Source organism: Hyperoodon ampullatus (genome assembly GCF_949752795.1).
Source record: "Hyperoodon ampullatus genome assembly, chromosome: 10".
NCBI classification, from domain to species: Eukaryota; Metazoa; Chordata; class Mammalia; order Artiodactyla; family Ziphiidae; genus Hyperoodon; species Hyperoodon ampullatus.
The window spans coordinates 65,259,646-65,282,535 of record NC_136923.1 but is presented as its reverse complement, the minus strand read 5'-3'; the positions used below and the strand labels follow the sequence as shown (position 1 = coordinate 65,282,535).

Sequence of the window (22,890 nt, the reverse complement as noted above, 5' to 3'; positions counted from 1 at the left end):
CAGAGCAGGAGGCTCTTTATGCATAATACATTAATCTCAATTTTAACACTGCGTAAAATGATGTATTTCCTATACGATTACATAAAGTAACTTCCTTGAATCATTACCAAAACAAATTCTTCACATGCCAAGATTAGTAATATGAAGCCTCAGTGAAAAATTTTAAGATTCAGGAGAGAGCAGGGAAAATTGTGATGAATCTCATAAAGGGGACAATGACACCTTTCAATAAAGGAAAGGAAAAAAAAACACCCTCTCCTTTATTGTAGACACTAGGCACGCGTGACCTTTTTAGATTTAAAATTAAAGTAGGGTTTCCCTGGTGTTGCAGTGGTTAAGAATCTGCCTGCCAATGCAGGGGACACGGGTTGGAGCCCTGGTCCAGGAAGATCCCACATGCTGTGGAGCAACTAAGCCCGTGTGCCACAACTATTGAGCCTGCACTCTAGAGCCCGTGAGCCACAACTACTGAGCCCATGTGCCACATCTACTGAACCCGTGCACCTAGAGCCCGTACTCCGCAACAAGAGAAGCCACCCAATGAGAAGCCTGCACACCACCATGAAGAGTAGCCCCCGGCTCGCTGCAACTAGAGAAAGCAGCAACGAACACACAATGCAGCCAAAAATAAAATAAATAAATTTATAAAAAATAAAATTAAAGTAAAATAAAAATTTCAGTTCCCAAGTCCCTAACTGGATACTGCAAACAATTCAATTACTGCAGGAAGTTGTACTGGACAGCACTGGACTTAAACCCGAGAGAAATCAGCTCTTGGAATTATATCTGGACACACTTACTGATGCATTACTGCTGGTGCAAAGGAAAGCCCTGAATGCCAATCTGCTCTTTCATGTCCTACAAATGGTGTGAGACACTTACTTTCTGGGCCTCTGAATTGACACTGGTTGATTTTTTTTAACCATGTCACTACACTTCAGGCGTGTGTCAGTTTTCATTTTCTGATGGTTACAAAGACCAGGCTAAGTCACTCCTAACTTATTTCTGAACCAAAGTAGAACCCAACCAGTCTGCTCCCACAAATTAACCTCACAAAAGAGAGCACATCACGTGAAGTTACCAAAGGAGATGTTTGCTGTGGTCACCAACACAGGCACTCTGCAACCTAGAAACCTAAGCCAGAAGACACGTCCTCCTAAAGAAATAATATTGTAAATATAAATAGTTCTTATTTACCTCAAAACACTTGCAGGTTAGTACTATAGCTTCTGGGTTCTGAGGACAAGAGAATTCTTCGCTTCTTTCCTGAGAACAGGGTCCTGGTCAACGTGGCTGACAAGAGAGGGTGTCTTGGACCAACTGCTCTGCAGCGCTTAGGTGGGGAGGGGCGGTGAGGGAGTGAGAGGTCAGGGCCCCTGAAGGACTCCCACCAGGTAAAGGAGAACCCAAGGCTTCAGCAGGGCTGGCTCAGGGCCCCAGGCACTCCTGGAGCAGGTGACTGACAAAGCAAGCTAGGTCCCTGTAAGTGTGTTTAGAGATGAAGTTGGCCCAAATTCAGGGACCACCATCGAGAGATGAGAAATTCAGGGCTTTAGTTCTTAGGAACTGGTGATAGATTAACCCACCCAATGAAGGGAGGGTGATACTTTCTAAAGAGACCTAGATCCAGTGCCGAAACAGGACGTGCAACTCCTAAGTCACTGCTGTGCTCAGAGGGGCCTTTGGGTCCCCAGAAGCAGGTGACAGCGATTCCAGACCTCCAAGTCCAATGCCATTCCACCACAGTAAAGGTCTCCTTCATAACCACATCTGATGGTGCCTGGATGCTGAGGCAGGTCCCACCAAGAGACCAGTTCTGACCTGCTGAAGACAGGGTTTGCAGGATGCAGACTTGCTAATACAAACTCCTTCCTGCCATACCTGGAATTCACGGGAAAGGATTACAATCTCTGTTTGAGATAAACCAGAGCTCCTGACTTGGGGCTCTGATGCTGGCCCACTACCTGCTGCCCAGGACAAGGTCCGCCTGGCAGCATAGCTATCAAGTGAGGTCAGCCTCATTCCCACAGAGGCTCATCCATGTCTGCCCTTTCACAGGGCTAGGCGGCCAGCAGAAGATTAGCTGGAAAGGCCGCAGCCACATCGCTAAACCTGTTAGCATTTGCCCTGCGGACCGAGAAACTGACCACACATCCTCGACTTTTCAGATCTGAAAGTGTAGCTGGCATTTCACTAGGAGGGAACCACTGGTCATCTGGTAACCAAGAACACCGAAGCCTGCACTTGTTGCTCGAGACCTTTACCAAAGCAGCCCACCCCCCTTGTTACCCCACCCCACACTCCTTTCCCTTCCACCTCCAGCCTCGCCTCAGGTTGGAGCCTCGTCTGAATCTTAGTAACATCTGTGTTTTTTTTTTTTTATAAAATGAGGATAACGCCTACCTCAAGGGGCCCCTGGGGAGGAGTACATAAAATAATGCGTGTCAAGTGCCTAAAGTGGTAGTTGAGTACACGTATCCTCACGCGTTAGTGATCATTTTCTAGCTCTCGGGCAGGGACACACGTATTGAGGTAGAACAGTGTCTTTTAAGTGTTCTTATGGGTCCATGGTGGCCTGTAATCAACATTACCAAAAAACGTTGAAATGAGTAGAATAAATACCAGAATATGTCAGTCATGGGAAAGGAAGTACTATTTCACCCAAATACTGTTTCGCGCAGCGTTTGTTTCAGGTGCTCGCAGTCTCAGTAAAAGGAAAGACTTTGTGCAGAACACCGCCAGCTCTGCGACAGCGGGCACACTTTCAAATGGCTCAAACTCAGCACATCTTAGCACCCTCACCACGTGTGCCGCCCCTCCACTCCAGTCCCGCCCCCCAGGCTGCACCCACACAGGCCTTCCTTCTGCTTCTCCGCCAGCCAAGCACTCCAGGGCCTGGACAGCACCGCTGTTCTCTGCTTGGGAAGCTCTGACCGCAGCCCCTCAAGTAGCTGGCTCCTGCCGGGCTCTAGTCAAGTGCTACCTCTTCAGAGCAACCTTGGCTAGCCCCCAACACTAGGACCTCTCTTGTCCCACGCCCAGGGGTGCCACCCACACTAGTGCCTTGTGGAGTCGTGGAAGTGGTTGCCCAGGCCAGAGCAGTCTTAATTTCCCCTCTGTCCTCACAAATATTAAAATTATGGACATTTGGAACATGTCCTAATCTAACAAAGTGTCCCTTCCAACTCTAAACTACTATGTCTGTCATTAAACTCTTCCAGAAGTTCTTGTGGTAGAAAACCATCCATTTTTCTTTCCCTCTCAAAGATAAGGCAGTACACACACTGCATTGCAAGGAAGGGAATTTTTTTCAAATGCATCGTCTTGCTACCTAAAGCTCACCCCTTCTAAGCACATGGTCTCTTAAACTGTATGCATACATCAGTGGAAATCTTTCTAAAACTGATTACGTCTCCTTCTGCTACAATAGGAAGATACTAAACATACTTCCACTTTTTTATTAGGGCTTCAGACTCGGGGCAATTTCATTTCTTCAACAGAGCAAGGCCCTGGGAGGCACCAGCTGCTGTGTCGAGATCTGCTTTTCCAAGCTGCTCTCCGACTTGGTCTCTGATTGCTGCCTCGACTGATTTTTTGTAGTTCATCCTGAACTGAGGAAGGAAATGACCAGCTTGCAGGAATTGTGTGTAAAGTGAGCAATCTCCGGGTGAGGGCTTGAGACAGGCTTCCAGGAGTAGAGTGTGTGCACTCTGTACTGAGAGGGCTTTTGCTTGCTTCCTAGTTCTCGCTGTCTGTGTTTTGGGGCCGGCGGCTCCTGAGCCCTGGATACCACTCACACAGCCATGGAGGGAGGACCACAGGCAGGGCTGCTGCCGCACGGTATGTTGGACGATATGCCTTCCAAGTGCCCGACTTGTGTAAATACGCGAACGCTTTAGCGGGAAATGAGGGAAGCACTCCCAAATAACCTCTTTAACGTTGTTCTGAGGCTTACAGTGCTCAGCGTATCCTTTCAAGCAAAAAACTTTTTAAATTAAAAAATGTAAACTTTCATGGAGGCTCTTGCCTTCAGGGTTTGTTTTAACTCTGCTAAATCAGCATCCAGTTCAAAAAAAGGAAGGTGTTAACTAAATCCAAAGGACTGAAAAAAGGGCCTGGGGGTTGGGAGACAAGACAGTGGGTTTGTGTGAACATTTATGTAATTAGGAACATCTGGTTTGGGGGTTCTTTTGTAATTTTGTTGTGGAAATAAGTTTAATTACTAAATCCTGACCATAACAGACACAAACATCTAAGAACACAGAAAGCTCTCCAAACAGTGTCCAACAGAGTAGAGCCGTGGCCATATGAATGCTGCAAAAATATACCAACCCAGATAACCAAGTTTTCTGGACACCTATAAAAGATGTGCTCTTTTGGCTAGAAGTCTGACGCTTATTTATGTTTCCTTAACTTCTGAAACGTCTGAAACAATGTCTGAGAAACCCAGCCTTTAAGTGGAGGAGATTTAGGGTCATCATCCTAAATTAGTCAATCCTTTATGATCAGTTTCAATATACAATCCCCATGGTTACTAAGTAACCAAAATGCATATGCTTTCCCAATTCAATTCTGTTTCTTTCTGAAAATCATAACCAAGATTTCAAGGACCCTACAAGCTGTGAAAACATGCATGGGCTCTGAGCCATTTATTTTGGCCGGAAACCAATTTTTGCTCTTTTCCCAAGTTCTAGTATGTTCGAGACAGGTCGCTGCCAAAGCCTCCAGTCCCCTAACCGGCCAACTCCGGCTTCACTTCCGTTCCCATCCTTGCACCCCTCTTGAAAGCCTGCCATCCTTCCTGCCCCCAGGGCAGTTCTACTGCCCCCACTGGTCCTTCTCCAGATCCCACACACGTCCAGGTCCTTCTGTGTGTATCACCAGGGTTTGGAGGGGATGGCCATGTTTCCTCTCTGGGTTAGTCATCTCGCTCTCCTCCTTGGTTTTAACCCCATCTTTAGGCCCGTGGCTGCCCTGCCACACACACAGCCAGCTCAGATGTTGCTCCAGCCCCCTCTGCACTGTCTACCCGGCATCTCCACTGTATGAGCACTGGGCTCCTTCACCTAGGAGGTCCCAAACCAGAAGATCCAAGCAGTTCCCCAGGAACTATCCCCACAGGCTACACTCTCTCCCCTCCCTCAGCATCGAGGTGACCTCTGCAGTGGGAGCTCCCAGCATCTAGTTACCCTCCCAGCCCGTTTTCCCCACCACCGCCGAAGAGACCCAGGATGAGTCTCCCTGTACGATTCCTGGACTGACAACACCACGTCTCCTGGCATGGTCCATTACAAAGGACCTTGACATATATACACTAATATGTATAAAATGGATAACTAATAAGAACCTGCTGTATAAAAATAAAATTCAAAAATTCAAAAAAAGAAGATATATGTATATGTATAACTGAATCAATTTGTCGTACATCTAAAACTAACACAACGTTGTAAATCAACTATAGTCCAATATAAAAAAATTAATTACAAAAACAAAAAACCCCCCAAAAAACAAAGGACCTTCGACAGCCTCAGCCTCTAGCCACTCCCCTTGCCCTGCTCTGGTCCCACGCCACAGCAGTGATCCTCAACTTCAGGCACTTCACAGTCGCACGTCTGCACGCACCCTTCCCTTGCGCTCTCTGTCTCCCTTTGAGATCCTCCCAGAAGGTCTCCCACTCCGTCCCCCATCTCCAAGACTCCCAGGATCTCCAGGCAGAGAGCAAACTCCTCCCCTCCTTCCTCCAGCCTGTTCCCCGACCCTGCCATGCCACTGGAGTTCTTCAAGGACAGGAAGCTTCTCCTTTTTCTTGGTTTCTCTCTTCAACCCCATGACCTACCACAGGAAGTCCTTGATAAACAGGAGTCACTCAATAAATACTTAAAAGTCATCCATCATGGAAATAAAGCCTTTAGTGTTTGCCACCTGTAAGTGAAGCTTAAGTCTCAGTTTTTCTGAAGGAAACAGTCTGCGATAATATCTTGCTTTTTTTTTTTTTAATAGAAACATTATGGGGTTCAAACAGGTTTACTTAGGAAGTTAAGGAAAAGGTTTTAGAAACCTAATATCTATGGGTTTGTAATTAGATTACTTTCTCAGTAGCCAGTAAAGTACGTTCTCTTTGAAAAATCCTAAAACCCAAAAGGTGACGGGATAACGAAATGGATTCTACTATCTCTTGTACACATTTCCTGATTTTTTTAAGTTGTGTGGCATTTAAAGCATTCTGAAACAGTCAAATTGTTAAAAGATACAATTAGAAGTTATATATACATATAAAAGCATGCAATTCAAAACCAAATGATAGAATTTTTTGATTACTCTTGCAGATGAGGAAATTGTGGTCCAAAGAATTTAAGTTCTGTATCTAAGATCACACAACTGTTTGGAGGAAGACTTGGGGCTGCACTCCCATCTTCAAGTTAGTCCATTCTTAAACATGTATGCAAACTTCAAAATAATTGTGTTTCCACCAAATACCCAGTCATAGGATGATAACAGTGGTACTAAGTGATGAACATTACAGCATAAAGGCAAAGAAAATCCTGACTTTAAAAACCTGGCTATATCTAGGTTGCTGGAGATATAACCATGAGGGTAGCTAGCCTTTGGACAAAGTTTATACACAAAGGAGAGCAGAGCTCAAAGAAAAGGTAGAAAGACTTCCACTTCTGATCAAGATGGAGTAATAGCGATCAATTTCACATACACCCGCCCCTCCCGAAAAAAAAAGAGAGAAAGAGAGAAAACATATAAAAGAATTTTCAAGACACTGGACATCAGATAACAAAGGGTAGAGATCCCTGTGATAGGAGGGACAATTTTAAAGTGAGTGAGCCCTACAGATGCCCCAGCTTCCTGCCTGGTGAGAGGCACTAGATCATGGGCAGGGAGGTGAAGCAGAGCCCAGGGTGGGAGTGGGGGTTTGGTGGGGGGAAGGACTCCCTGAATTGAAGAGATAGAGCTGAATATCTGAGGATACCAAGTAATTTAGAGGTCACAGGACCAAGTACCAAAGAGAAGAGAGCTGCACAGACAATTCCGGAGATCTGCAGAGGGTCCCCCCCTTAAGGACTCAGTAGTAAATCGACCCACACATGAGAGGTGAGGACCCAAAGCTGGGACAGGGTGCCTTCCCCCCCCCCCCCACCAGAATGGAATAACTCCTAGTTCAGGGCATTGAGGAAGGTACCCCTGAAGGCTTTGCCTTGGCAGAAGAGAATAATTAGCCCTAAAGTGACACTCTTCTGGACCTGCTGAATAAATTGTAAAAGCAAGACCTGAAAGGATCAAACCATCTCCAAATAACTATATTCCAGAACAAAGCTTAAGAATACGTTTAGGAACACGCAAATATCAAGCACGCAACGAGGTAAAATTCACAATGTCTGGCATCCAATCAAAGACTACCAGGCATGCAAAGAAGCAGAGAAACCTATTCAAAATGTAGAGAAAAAGTCAATTGAACCTGACTTTAAATGACAGAGATGATAGAGTTAGCAAAGACATTAAAACAGTTACTAGAACTGTATTCCCTATGTTCAAAAACAGTATAGTAAGGTTTCAGGATACAAGATAAATACACAAAATCAATTTTATTTTAATATAGTAGCAACTACAATCAGAAATTATAACTTAAAGAGTAATATCATTTACAATAAAAAAATACGAAACATTCAGTGACACATCTGACAAAAGACATGAAAGACTTGTCCACTGAAAACTACAAAACACTGATGAGAGAAATTAAACAAGTGGAGAGATATACTTGTTCATGGGCTGGAAGCATCATTGTTAAGATGTCAATTCTCCCCAAACAATCTACAAATTCAATGCAACCACAGTCAACATCCCGGTAGGGTTTGTTTTGGGTAGCAACTGCCAAGATGTTCTAAAATTCACGTGTAAATTCAAAGGACCTAAAAGAGTCAAAATGAGTTGAAAAAGACCAAAGTTGGAGAGGTAAGACTACCTGATCTCACAATTTATTATAAATTATAGCAATAAAAAGTGTGGTATTGGCACAAGGACAGACAAATAGAGCAATGGAACAGTACAAAGAGTCCAGAAATGAAACCACACATAGACAACTGATATTAGACAAATGTGCAAGGGCCTTCGGCAGTGGAGAAAGGATAGTCTTTTCAACAAGTGGTGCTGGGGCACTGTGCAAAAGCAACCAAACCCAAAAATCCATACCCTGCATCATACACAAAAGTTAACTCCAAAAGAATCATAGACCTAAATGTAAACCTAAGACCATAAAACTTCTAGAGGAAAATACAGGAGAAAACCTTAGATAATGAAAGATTTCCTAGACAGAAACACAAATTCTATGTTAGAGGCTCAGATAATATTCTGACATCTTTTCTCAAGATACGGGGCCTTACACTGAACATTACCTAGGTTTCTCCTTCAAAATGAAGCTACAGAGTTCTAGTTAGTACATTTGCTAACACCACTACTAGACAGTCCTAGAAGTGGTACCTTTAGAAGTGATATCCTGGACATTCCTCTTCACAAAGAGGAATTCAACAGTGATGTGGTGGGGTCACAGTAACTTGTTCAGGAGTTCAGAAACATGTTCTAGGGGAACCAAGTGTGCAGAAGGAATAAACATTTTCCTCCCATTGTGTTTTCGCCATATTTAAAGTACATCAAAACCTCTACGTATCCAAAGACCTCTACAAACTAATCCTACCTGTTCACCGCACTGACAACACCACCAGGCACAGAACGCTCGCACACCAATGCTATTTCTCACCTTTCTGCCTTTATTACACTGTTCACTTGCCTGGAATGCTTTCCCTTCTCTTCCCTTCTCTTCATATAAATAATGACCCTAATTATCTAGGGCAGCTTCCCAAAGATGGTGCCTGAAGCATCAGAATCACCTGGGGTGCTGTGTGTCTCACACGTCTGCAAAGGGCACAAGGGAACATCTGAAGGGTGATGGAAGTGTTATATATACTCAGATGTTTCCTATTTCTTTATTTTGACTGTGGTTGCAGATATCTGGTTGTATACACTTGTTAGAAGTCATTGAGCTCTATGTTTAAAATGGGTGCATATTATTGTATGTAAATTATAATTCAATGAAATTGGTTTAAAAAGAAAGTCCACATAAAACTATATAACACGAAATGAACAGGGGGAAAAAATCCCAAACAGAAGTGATAGTCAAGCTCACATTTAAGCCAAGCTTAAATTCTTAGCCTCAATTCCTAATACACAGTTGACCCTTGAACAATGAGGGGGTTAGGGATGCTGACTCTCCCCACAGCCAAATATCTGCATATAAATTTTATGGTCTGGATCATGTGGTACTCTAGTATGTGATTTATTGAAAAAAAATCCATGTATAAGTGGACAAGTGCAGCTCGAATCCATGTTATATAAAGCTCAACTGTATACACAATCAGTTTTCTGGTTCCCTAACCTTCAAAAATGAACCTCTTTGTTATAAAAAGTAATTTTGAAAAAAAAAGAAAATCACCAGAAAGCTCTAACCATATTTCACTCTTTTTCCTGGATTTCACCACCGTGCTTTAGACACATCAGTAAATGCTGATAAACTGATGTCCACAGTGACAGCAAGAGACAGAAAGATGCAGCAACTGTGCTTCGTATACAGAGAGCACACAGTGACCTACGGAATCTTCATGAATTCTCAGAGTAATTTGTGCTCAATACCTTATTCTAAGAAGTCATTGTCAAATAATGCATTTTAAAAACACAATTTAGATTCTGAAATGCAGTTTAGAAATACCATAAACAGGGCTTCCCTGGTGGCGCAGTGGTTGAGAGTCCGCCTGCCGATGCAGGGGACACGGGTTCGTGCCCTGGTCCGGGAAGATCCCACATGCCGCGGAGCGGCTGGGCCCGTGAGGCATGGCCGCTGAGCCTGCGCGTCCAGAGCCTGTGCTCCGCAACGGGAGAGGCCACAACAGTGAGTGGCCCGCGTACCGCAAACACACACACACACACACACACACACACACACACACACACACACACACACAAAACAGAAATACCATAAACAATTACTAAGCTAATGGAATACAATTATATCTGAATGGGCAAATTTCAGTTAAAAACCGGCAAACATGGAATGCCTCATTCCCAAATAACCATGGCTATTTAAATGATATATTTTAAATGAGATATCCTGGGTACTTAAACATTTCCAAGTGAACATTTATGAGTCTTACTTAAAAGACTAGGCACTTACTTGTAAACCATTCCAACAACATTATCTCATTTAATCTTACTAACTCTATAAGGAAGGTATTACTCTCCCCATTTTACAGATGACAAAACTGAGATAAGCGCTTCGTCCAAAGCTACACAGAACCTTCAATTAGACTCAAATGACTATGCTTTTGTCCATTCTAGATTTATAGCTCAGGATGTTATTTTTGCTATAGGATCATAAGCTTACTGATTAACAAGCTATGCATTTTCTAATTAGTCATGTAAGCATTCTTAACCTACATAGGTAATTTGAAGTTCAAACTATGAATGATATGCCAGCCCTTTATAAATCCCATCTCAGTTCTTATTGGTTTTACACATGATAATAACACACTTATAAATTTTTTTTTTTTTTTTTTTTTTTTTTTCCCGGTACGCGGACCTCTCACTGTTGTGGCCTCTCCCGTTGCGGAGCACAGGCTCCGGACGCGCAGGCTCAGCAGCCGTGGCTCACGGGCCCAGCCGCTCTGTGGTATGTGGGATCTTCCCGGACCAGGGCACGAACCCGTGTCCCCTGCATCGGCAGGCGGACTCTCAACCACTGTGCCACCAGGGAAGCCCCACTTATAAATATTAAAGATGTATATTTCAAAGTTCTCATGGATTTACCTGCTAATTAGAGCACAACTGACCTTCTTGCCTTTGAAAGGCAAAAAAGAAAAATCAGAAAAAATGTTTCCTTTAAAATGTTTTTCTGACACCTCTGTAACCTGGAGAGTCTGGACTCCGTAAAAAGAGATTTGATGAAATCTCATACATTGTAAATATTCCAAAACCTGGTGTAATGTATTTAAGAAGTGGACCGTGGAGTCAGACAGATTTCAATTCTGATAATGCCTCTGCCACTAAGTAGCTGAAGAGGCTAGCAGGTAGCTGACACTAGAGGGATATTAGGAAGCATTCAAGAGTCGTATTTACTGTCACATTTGCAGTGTTTATAAACTTCCTAGGTTTGTCTTTTAATGTGCATACTCCAACTTACAAACAAAATCTGTACCTAAAAGTTGTGTGTGGGCTGTGAAGAGAGAAGTGCTTACTTTTTTGCATAAAAGAACGCTTAGCAGGCATCAGGGCCCCCAGGGACACCCATCTCACCTCCCCCTCACCCCCATCTGGGGCAGCATGAAGTATCTTCATGACCTGGGAGTCAGAACTTCGATAACCCACAGTAACAGCATGATCAATGGGTTGGGACCAGGCACAATAAAGGCAAAACTCGCATTTGTAAGCTGACCTGGGAATCTGCCTGTTTCTAAGGTTCTCACAGGAAAATACTTCTGAATTCCAAAAAGCCAGCAGACACACACACTTGTACAATACAACCATTTTTACCACAGTGACTGGTGGCAGCCTTCTCTTCACTCAGCAGTCTAAAGATGATCCCAGGCGAGTTTCAAAGAGGAACAACCCTCTCATTTTCCAAAGGAGGAAACTGAGGTTCACAACCACAAAGGTGGTTGGCAAGCCTTGGAATACAACACAAGTGCAACTCCAAATCCAAGTTCTTCCTGATAAATACCACCAGCGACAAATACTGTCCTAGCACCAAGCATTTCCAAAGTGGCAGGCTCTCCTTCCAACCAGATCTACAACGATGGGTTTAGGCTGCTTTTTTTCCTTTTTTAATCCAAGTCCATGGTCCTGTAAGCGCAACATCAAAACTTCCACAAGGAGCAGTATTTTGGTATCACGCTGACCCAGCCCAACATATCACGTCCCAAACACCCCTTTCTGTCTGGTGGGGCCATCCTTCATCTCCAGGGCCACGGCACCCACCACACCCTTCTCCACTTTTATCGGCCCAGCCTGATTCTTGCTTGTTTCCTAGGCTTCTGCATACAAACAAGCTCACTTGCAGGCTGATCCTGCCTGCAGATTTTTACTCAGTAGACGTGACAGGGAGTTCCCACTATGTGCAAGGATCAATGCTAACAGTGTTAACGGCCTGCTCTTTCTCAGAGGCTCACCTCATCAGGGAGGCCTGCCATGGTAAATGTGGGACTCTGACTTTCAAACCCCGTAACTGCAACCACAGTAAGAAATAATTTACATGCACCCAATATACCACCCCTACACACACTCTCAAATAACTCAAGTTTGACATAATAGTCTCACTATGTGTGATAAACCAATACTCTTCATCCTACCCCATTTCCATTTTTAAAGTCTCAGAGAGAAAAAAATCTAGGGGGAGAGGAGAGATCATAAAATACACACAATACACAAATAATACACAGTAGTCCCTCGGTATCCACGAGGGACTGGTGCCAGGACCCGCCTGAGACACCAAAATCCGCAGAGGCTCAAGTCCCATAGTTGGCCTTCCATTCAGCATCTGTGGATTCAGCCAACCGTGGATTAGGTTGTATTCACTATCCGACAAAAAAACCTCGTATAAGTAAACCTGAGCAGTTCAGACTCTAGTTTTTCAAGGGTCAAAATGTCAGATGCTGTAAAGAAACAACGAATTTCAGACTTCTAAAATCTTCTAAGTTTATTTCTCAACCCACTAATGGATCATGATCTCCAGTTTGAAAAGTAATTTTATGTAACATAAGAGTGATTACCTTTACATGATGCTAGACGAACAGAAGCATCAGCAAATGCTCAGGTGTGAGACAATCCCCCCTCCCCCACCCAAGCCACATCTTCTCTCTGTCCAGAGACGCAGAGGTACCACAATGGAGAGTTAGCCCCTGCATGCCACAGGTCAAGGAGAGGAGACAGTATCAAACTGGGGGAGACCAAGGTTTCAGTGAAGTGCTATTCCAGGAGTAGGAAGAGTGGCGCTTTTTTCTTAACCACCTGGGAAGTCTTCACAATCTCAATTCTTCCCTTTGGGTCATGCTGCTTATTTCCAAGAGGACTGTCAATACTGGCAGGCAGGAATTTTATTCTTTTTGAAAATCTTACACTCTACCCAGACATGACTGAAGCAGAATTTAAAGTAATAATAAATGATCAGCGGGTTATTTTTTAAATCTAAGATAACTTTTCTACTCCATGGTTTCTGTTAAACAGTAAACTCCTCATTCCAAAGGACATGGGTTTGTTAGTGGAAAAAAAGGAAAGGGAGGTGTGGGAGAGAAAAAAAAAATCTAGAGGGAACAGAGGATAGATCATAAAATAAACACAATACACAAATGAATATATAAAATGTCGGATGCTGTAAAAAAAAAAAAAAAGAGCTTTAGTCTAAAACTGAAGAATCATCACCAAACATACTGTACCCCTCTTCTGTCCAATAAAGTATGGCAAACCACCTACGGTAGAAATGTGAATTACTAGTCATGATACTTTTTCTAGCTTAAAAGAGCACAATTCCTTCAACTGACAGGCAGAAGTATTTTCCAATCATAGAAAAACTAACTTTTTGCAAGTAGAGAGATTCGGCACTGGTGTAGCAGCACCTTGACACTTAGGTAAAGAGTGATAACACTGACAAGGAGATAAATTATTTACACCTGAGCAAGCCATGGAAGGCAAAAGGTAAAACCACGAAAAATATAAACGAAACTTTCCAGAAGTCATTTGATTATCTGAACTGTATATACACGTGATTTTTAAAAACAGGAAGGGAAGGCATGAAACGCTTTGGCAGAAAAGACTTTAAAACTAACAGGAGGCAGTGCTTTCCAAATCATTCCAATAAACAATGGTTCAATATTGAGAATCTAGAGGCATTTCACCTCGAAGCAGCACACATGTGGAAGCACAGATTCGGAAAGTTTAGATAATAGATCTGGGCCATGGAAGGGCACTAACAAATCCTAATTTTGAAGCTCTCAGAGTTCCCATTTAGAATTAAACTAAGCCATGATTTGTTTTAATTTATATCTATAAAGTGGTGGTCGGGGGGTGGTTGATGAGGAGAAGCTGGAGGTTTAAAAGGTACCAGGATGAGGTGGGGCGGAAGCGAAATCCTGAAGACCTGATTCCTAACAGCAACCGGCCTTCCAGGACAACTTTAGTCCCTTTCACGTTAATGGCATTTTGAGACGGGACCGTGGGTCGATAGGCGGCGGGCAGACACCCCAGCCTGAAAACTCCTCCAGGCACCCAGTGGCACACTTTTGCACGCTCACGCCCTCCCAGCGCCTACTCCGCACTTGCTGAATGGAAACGAACCCCGAATGAATGAATGGGAGAGAGAAGTCCGGCCAAAGGCTCGGAGCACGGCCCTGGACAGCGCTGGACGCCCGCGGGCTGGACGGGGACCCTCAGGGCAGCGCAGGGCATGGACCGAGGGCGCAGGGGCCTCGCTGAACAAAGGGGCGCGGGGCGGCGGGGGCCGGGCGCTCACCTCGTCGCCCCACTTGAGCACGTCCTTGTGCCGGTCCTTGACGGCGTGGTAGATGTGCAGGAACTGGAGGATCCCGTGCAGCCGCACGTGGTCGGCGTGGCGCTGGGTCTCCTCCCAGCTCAGTGGCGAGCCCTGGGACAGTAGCCCCATGGCCGGCCCCTCTCGTCCTCGTCCTCTGGGCCGGCGGCGGCCGCTCCGGGCTCCCGGCGCGCGGCGCGGGCCGGACACTCAGCTGCCCGCGGAAGGCGGCGGCGGCTCAGCCCCGAGGGGGCGCCCTTGGGCCGCAGCCGGCGGAGGGAGGGTCCGGTCCGCTCCGGCTCCCCCGCGCGAGTTCCTCGCCGCCCGGGGGACCGACCCAGGGGTCGGGTGTACAGCGCGGACGGAGGCGGCGGACCGGGGGGCGGGCTGGGCCGCCCTCTGCCCGTCGGCCTGGCCCCTCGCCCGCTCCGGCTCCCGCCCCGCTCCTGCTGCGAGGCGGCGGCGGCGGCCCCCACAGCCCCGGCGCGGCGGTGGCTCCCGCTTCTCTTTGCCGGTGTCCTGCACTACCTCCTTCCTACTTGTGACCAAAACCTGCGCCGCTGAGCATGCCCAGTGCTCCCGATTACTCGCAACTCCCCAGCGGGATCCGCCGCTCCGGATTTTATAGACTGCGGGCTGGGGCGGGGAAAGGAGGCGGTGCGGGCGAGGAGGAGTGGCCGAGAGCACCCGCAGAGACTCAGAGGCTGTGGGTAGGCGTGCGCAGGCGTGGTTAGGGCGGAGTCCAAGGGGCGGGGCTCACCAGGCCGGGGTCGGCCTCGCTTTAAGCAAACGCGATGTGTAAAAGTCCGTTTTCTCTAATCCAAAGAGAGAAACTCTGCATTGGGGAAGACGTTTGATTATTCGAATTAATGAAGAATCCACAATATTATTTTTTATGGAGAGAAGCGCCTCACACTTATAAAACCGGGGTGAGAGCAGCAGGGTGTGGCAAGAAAATTTGTCTACAGGTTTTTAGACGTGTACATATTATAAGTATTTGTGTAGTCTCTATTTACTTGACGAAATATGTTCTTTGGATGGCACAGACACCATTCATTGCAACCAAAGGGGCTTTGTCAACATTTCCATAAGGATCGTTAGAAGGAATCATCTCCAAAGTATATCCCCCATCCAAACCTAGGATTCAACCAACAAGTGATTAAAATGATGCTCATGTGAGCTTACCACGGGGTGGAAGGTTTTAGAAACAGCTGGGGTTGGCCCTATCCTGGCGGGAAAGGGAAGGAACGAGGTACCTCGCCCCCAAGTAGTTGTTCAAAAAATGTGTCAAAAGAGCAATGAGATGACAGATCAGGGGAAAAGTGACAGCAACTAGATCATATGTGTACTGAGACCAGAAAGTGTGTACTTACTGTGCCCTCTTCCCTCACACCACAAAGTTAATATTTAGTGACCACTTACTGACTGACAAATGGGTACATGATCATAGAACTCTCTTCTCCCACCCCCTTCATATTGGCTGTGCCCATCTCAGGGCTTGGGGACATGGATACCCAAGGTCTGGCTGTAATGTCCACAGGGGTGTATGTGTATGTGTCTGGAGTGTGGGTGGGGATGTGAGGGGGTTTGAAGCTCAGTAGATGAGGTTTCAATCATCTGTTTCAACAGCCAGGATAAAAACCAAGCCTCATTCTACTTTGTCCACAGCTCCCTCTTCCTTGTACCCTCCCCACCAACCTCACTAGACCTGTGCAGTCCTGGCTTTCTGCTGTTTTTTCTGCTTGGAATTCTCCACCTGACACAATCCTGTTCATTCTTTGAGTCCCAGTTACTCCTCTCTGTCTTTTGGTTGCATTTGTACATGTCACTATTTCTATGTTATGATAGAATCATTTAAAAAATATTTCCACACTAGGTAGTGACTTCCTCTGGGATACAGATGATTCACGCCTTTTGTATCTTTAACTCTAGGAAAGTGCTTGGTATAAATGGAAAGAAGGCAGTGCGGAGGTGGGGAGGGAGGGATAGTATTGGTCACTGTTTCATGTCCAGGCGAGGCATCCAAAGGATCATTTTGTAATTCTCATAATCCCATCTCACATCTGCATACCCTGGCATTGTTCAATACAATAGCCATCAGCCACATGTGGCTGACCATTTGAAATGTGGCTAATTTGAGAAAGTGAATTTTACTTTTGTTTTAATCCACTAAAATAGAAATTGTAAAATTGATGTTCCATTTGGCTACTGGAAAGTTTCTAAGTAAATTTGGAACAGATTGGGAATATGAAATCCACTTTTTCATCTGTAAATTTTATGAAATCTAAATCATAAATACGGATCGAGTATTTCCAAAGAAAATTTATTGGACTGGAAATGAGCTGTGAGTGTAATACACACACCAGATTCAAAGACTTAGTACACACACACAAAGAATGTAAATATCTCATTAGTAATTTTATATTGATTACGTTTCTATACTAGTATTTTGGATATGTTATTGTATATTACTTAAATTAATTGACCTCCAGGGTGACTTGTAATTGCTGTTACAAGGGGAAAAAAACAACTACAGATCAACAGATGTCATATTTAACAAGTCATTCCCCTCTATTTGACAGTGTTTTGCATTATCTTTGGTTTACTTCTCTATTTCATTCTGTAGATTGCACCCAAGATTGGGTTTCGACTTGTGGGAGTGGGTTTTCTGCAGACAGCCCCGCACAGAACGTTTAAGGCCTTAATGATGGCTAAAGCGAAAAGAAGGCGCGCATATCCTGCAGAATCAGCCTTGACCAAAGGTGGATTCCCGGACAGTTCTTCTGCAGAAAACAGCAAGACTCGCTGGGCCGGAACCCAGCGACTGTACGAACACCGGATCCTGCGCTCGGGGCATCCAGGGAGACCGCAAGCTCCGCCCCCAGGGCCGCCTGGAAAATCCGGGCGGTGGAGCCGGGGGGCGGGGAGCGGGCGCCGCTCTGAGCATGCTCGGAGAGCCGGCGGGTCGCGCGAGGAAGCGGCGCGGCCGCGGGCGCTGCACGCCGAGCCGTTGTTGTGGTCCAGCCCCCGACACGTGACTGCGCGGGTCCGGTCCCCGCGCACAGCGCCGCCTCGCCGTGACTCAGCACTCTGTGCCGGCTCAGAGCTGGAAGTCAATACCGGAGAGGCTAGTCAAGTTAGATGTGTGGTCCTCCACTCCTGCCCCCGGGGCTGCTGATGCTGATGTTGCGGCAGCCATTTCAGTCTCGTCGGTTTTCGGGCTTCCGGTCAAAGAGGAAAAAAATATGTTTCCCTGTGGCCACGCCGCTCCTAGTTGCCCCTGAGTCAGCGGCTCCGCGTAGAACCCGGAGCTGCCCTTGCACAGGGCGAATGAGGAGAGCAGAGGGGCTGTGCCTAGGGCTCTCTGAGGTTCATGCTGCTTGCGGTCACCCGCACCAGCCTTTACTGCTCCGTTTGGCCTGAGCATCCCCTAGATGGTCTCTTGGGTGGTGTCAGTACCTTACTCTTTATGGCGCACCTGCTTTATGCCACGCTCTTTGATTTAGAAATCTGTGAGGCAGTCCTGGTTGTTGTCTCGTTTTATGGACGAGGCAACTGAGATCCAGTAATAGCAACAGGTAGTCGCTATGCAGGGATTTGAACTCCAGTGTGATTTCAAAGCCTGTGCACTTTTGCTGCACTTCACATCCTGCGTGAAGCAGATGGCCTCCTGCAGTGGGACTCCTGGTTCTTGATACTTCCTCCACTACAGCCTTCCTCCTTTGACACACTCTTCCCCCAAAAGACCTCTGGTCTGCTAGTGAGGGGCTTAAGACTTTCTTTTTATTTTCATTAATTGGTAGAAAGACAGTTAACTTTATGTAATACAAAATCCAAAAGCTGTGGAAAGGATTTTCTCCTCTACAATTTCACTGTACTTTGAATCTGAATTGATTATACTGAAGAAGGCCTCCAGGACCTTATGATAGAAGAGCAGTAGCCAAGAGTTTGGGGTCTTCATGTTAGCTCAGAGGGTAACCAGCTGGGTGGACCTAAGCAACGTTGTGTGTATCATAGGGGACCCCTACCTCTTCACCTGTTCCAATGAGAATCTGGAAGAAATGTGGTTTCCCTTCCAACCTAAACATTCTCTGATGTTAATACTACTAGATTAGTTGAAAAAGTGCAAACCTTTTTGTATTGTGTAGTATTTCTAACGCATGATGCTGAGATGCGCAATTGCTATTTTAAGTAAAAAAAAAAAACAAAACCTTTTTTTTTTGGCCGCACTGTGCTGTATGCGGGGTCTTAGTTCCCTGACCAGGGATCCAGCCCACACCCGCTGCAGTGGAAGCGCAGAGTCCTAACCACCAGACTGTCAGGGAAGTCCCAAGAAACACCTCTTTTAACTTAATTTCTAAAAGCCTTTTTTAGTTTATATGGATTTAAAAAATATAAACATGTTCATTTTCATGTAGAGTTACTAAAAACCTGCTTGTCAAGGGAAGCCCTTTATTAAGCTGGGGAAGCGTGAGTGTGTAAAGAAGACGGGTAGGAGTCAGCTGGGGATGAGGTTAAAGATGTGGGAGTGAGAAAGGATGCCTTAGAGGCAAGATCTCTCAGGAGACATGACTTGATGGGATCCAGAGCTCACGTAAAGAGGTGAGCTTTTTTACTTTTTTAAAATAGTAGTATCGTCTTCCTGTGAGATGCTAGGGAAGATGTATTGGGATGGGCAATGTGGTAGCTGAGTTCCATAGACTCACTCTTTTCACTGGAGTATAGTTAAAGAAACACAGCTTTTTTTTTTTTTTTTTGCGGTACGCGGGCCTCTCACTGCTGTGGCCTCTCCCGTTGCGGAGCACAGGCTCCGGACGCGCAGGCTCAGCGGCCATGGCTCACGGGCCCAGCCGCTCCGCGGCATGTGGGATCTTCCCGGACCGGGACACGAACCCGTGTCCCCTGCATCGGCAGGCGGACTCTCAACCACTGCACCACCAGGGAAGCCCAAAACACAGCTTTTTTTGATAGACATTTCCAAACAAGCACAGAAGTAGGGAGAACATAGTGTAATATACCTATTACCCATGTTCAGTATCACTGCATGGCTAATCTTGTTTTGGGTATTCACCCCCTCTTATTACTGTAGAGCAAATCTTGCTGAGTATGATCTCAAGTGGTTAGCTCTAAGTGAGTGCTAAAGAAAAAAAGAGGAACGTAGGGATGAGGGGCGATCAAGGAAGACAGGAAGGAATGAGCAGTAGGCTAATCCCTTACTGGAAATCAGTGTCCTTCATGCAGAAATTGGAGACGGTTGACGTTATCCAGTGGTTTTTATTCCAAATGTTCTAGCTCTTGTTATAAATTATGGGACCTTGCATTTAAAAACAAAGCCAAAAACAAAACCAAAAATTGTGCTTGTCACATGTAGTATAAACTGTTTCACAATAGCTGGCATGGATAATTGTTTATGGTCAAAGTAGGCCCACTGTCAAAAGGAGAATAAGTCTTTCAAGCATGTATTTAACCCTTTTAAAGATCCCTGATGTTAGTCTACACCCCTTTCCTCCCATTTCGCTTACACTGGTTCACACAGACATATGTAAACTTCATTGTAGATTAGATAACATAAGATAATTCACCTTTGACACACAGCAGCCTATCATTTGTGGATGATGAGATGTGAAAAGGTGCTAACTGTAATTACATATACTTGAAAAGGCAATTGTACTAAATATTGAGCAATTTTGCTTTGATAAGATCAGTTCCTAAAAGAAAAAAAAAAAAGGAATAACGTAATTTTACTTCCTGAAGGTATTTTTCCACACACAATACCCCTGCCATTTATTTTAGTACTTAGGCTAAAATGTAATAGGTACCTTTGGGGGAAAAAAATCAACTCATCTAAAATGCAACTTATCCTACAATGCACAGGGCAGCCCCACATGAAGAATCATCCATCTCAAAATGTCAGCAGTGCCAAGGGTGAGAAATCTTGGTCTACATGGATCAGGATTAATTCTGAGTATTACGTGGGTGCCTTTCCTTAAATCTTTGCAAGGGTTTCTAAGGTCATCAGAATGATTAGTTGAGACGAACTGAATATATACAATGGTTAGTATCACTTTATTTGCAGTTACCATGAACACAAATATATACAGCTGTCTAATACACTCTTTGTCTGTAGTATGCTTCTGGAGCTTATGATAGGAGGGTGAGGTTAGGGCCCCTACTTTATCCTGTTTTTCTTTTCCTCGTGTTCTCTTAGTCATCCAACCCCGGCCTACTCTCCATAGCATCTTATTTCCTGTCCATGTGAGGCTAGTTATATATTTGTACCAATATTAATATTAAACTGCAGAGTTCTTAGTCCCCTGTCTAGATTTCTTAAAATTCAGTTTAAAGAATGAAAACTCATTAGCTTTCTTAAAAGCTCTTTTCCTACTGCACAGGGAATATGTCATATGTATGATCAGGCCATCCAAGATGGCTATTCTCTTGTTCCCATCCCCTGCTCGACCAGTGCCTGCTTCACCTACACCTACTCACATGACTGACCTTCCTATTGATATATACTTGCCCCTGCCCCAGCTAGTGATTGTTTTAACTTTAGATAAGACATCTCTACCATGATACATTATCAAAGGGGCGGTGAGGGGTGCCCCTCTGCTAGTTTCCCTGGTAATCCATAACCAAGCTGACGTCAGTTCCCCCTGTAACTGGTAACCTGCCCCCAGCACACATATCCCTCCTACCTGCCACCCCCCAACCCCAGCAAAGACTGCCACATAGTGGGGTGTCATTCTAGGATCTTGCTTCTGGTGTGTAAGCTCCCCCATCCATTAAGCCATTGACGTCTCTGTTGCTGACTCCGGGCTCTTTCTTCGGTCTTGAAGCTGGGCAAGCTGCGGGGTGCAGCCCGACAGCATACTGAAAGAGGGCTTGGGTGCTAATTTGCTGAGTAGTTGTAAAGATTGAAAATAACCTGCAGAGCATCTGACACATACTGGGGCTCATGAAATGGTACTTCTTTTGCATCAGTCAAGGCAGGGTAGGAATTTCAGGAGTAGCAACAGTACTACACTCAAATAGCAGTGAGCTCATGAAGCATCTTCCAGCCATGGATGATGCTTCTGCTGCTGGAATGGTAAGAAGTTTTAGATTTTTCTGGAATGACACTCCCTTGTTACTCAAAAGCTCAGTACCTGTAAAAGCTGGGGTTAAAACTCCCCCCTGGCCACTGAAAACTGCCTCTCTGGGATTTTCATTTTTAAGGTTTTGTGACTTCTGCCAGTGTCTTTTCTGGAAGTGTCATTCAGGCAAATCTCTATGGGTTTTCTACCTTACTTCTCCCCAAGAAGTAGCCTGGACAAAGTAGAGAACAGCTTGCTACCCAGCAGCTGCCCCATGGCCTCAGGTAGGGGCGTTGTAGGGGCTTCAAGGAGGACAGGCCACAGCTCACATGGCACGTGGGCCAGTGAGTTCACAAAGAGAGTTGCCACAAAGCATCACTTTGGGATGGGCAGCCCTGCCCTGGTACAGCCCGCCGTTGCCCTTCTGAGGAGTGTTCAGCCAGGGAGATGCACGCCAGCCAAGTAGGTTGCTCCATTTGTCCTTGATCTAGGGAAGGAAAGGGATCTAAGAAATCATGCTACATCTATTATGATCAGGAAGGCTCACATTTATTCCTCCCCACAAACCAAATAAAGCAGCACCTGATCTGGGTGATCACTGCCACCTGGTATGGTCACATCTCACTGTGGGTGGCAACATTCTTTTCAGTAAAAATATTCTCCTTTTCAAGGTGTGCAATATTATAGAAAAGTTTGGGAAAGACTTCTGTGAGGTATGAGCCCATTTTACAGAAGAGGAAGCAGAGGCTCACAGATTATTCCATCTTCAAAGGCCACACTTAAAAACAGCAAGTGAACAGCAAAACCAGGATTTGATACCAGGCCTGTTTGCCTTCAAAGTCCAAGTTCATTCCACCTTCCTCACACTGCTAAAAACCAAACCAAACCATATAAACAGTAATACCTAAATTTTGATTAGGCTTTTATGGCCTACCAAGTGCTTTGACAGAAGAAAGGGAGAATTAAGAGGGGAGGGAACAAACATTTCTCATATACCTACACTGCATCTGGTGCTTTCCATCCACCATTTTATTTAATCTTCTTAACAGTGTGAATTTCTGATTCACAAAACTTATAGTAGATGGTCTTGGTTTATTTTACAAATTTAAGTTGCCCTTTCATTATTTTCTCTCTGTACCTTGCGAGTTCTAAGAACAAGCACACTAATAACTCATATTTGTGTATGAGAGTATAGCTTTCACATAGTTTACCTCATTTGATTCTTATAACACACCTGTGGAGTAG

The 22,890-nt window shown here is 45.2% G+C and overlaps 1 protein-coding gene across 2 annotated transcripts in view; it reads right to left on the bottom strand.

The window, feature by feature from the left end:
• GCLC (glutamate-cysteine ligase catalytic subunit) overlaps positions 1-14,704 on the bottom strand; it is a gene marked incomplete at its 5' end in the record, with an annotated part of 37,564 nt that extends 22,860 nt beyond the window's left edge. For both annotated transcript variants that reach the window (XM_079712170.1, XM_079712171.1), the window contains one exon: positions 14,555-14,704. In XM_079712170.1, the coding sequence (XP_079568296.1) occupies positions 14,555-14,704 (150 nt within the window). The remainder of the gene's footprint in view (positions 1-14,554) is intronic.
• Positions 14,705-22,890: the final 8,186 nt, after the last annotated feature.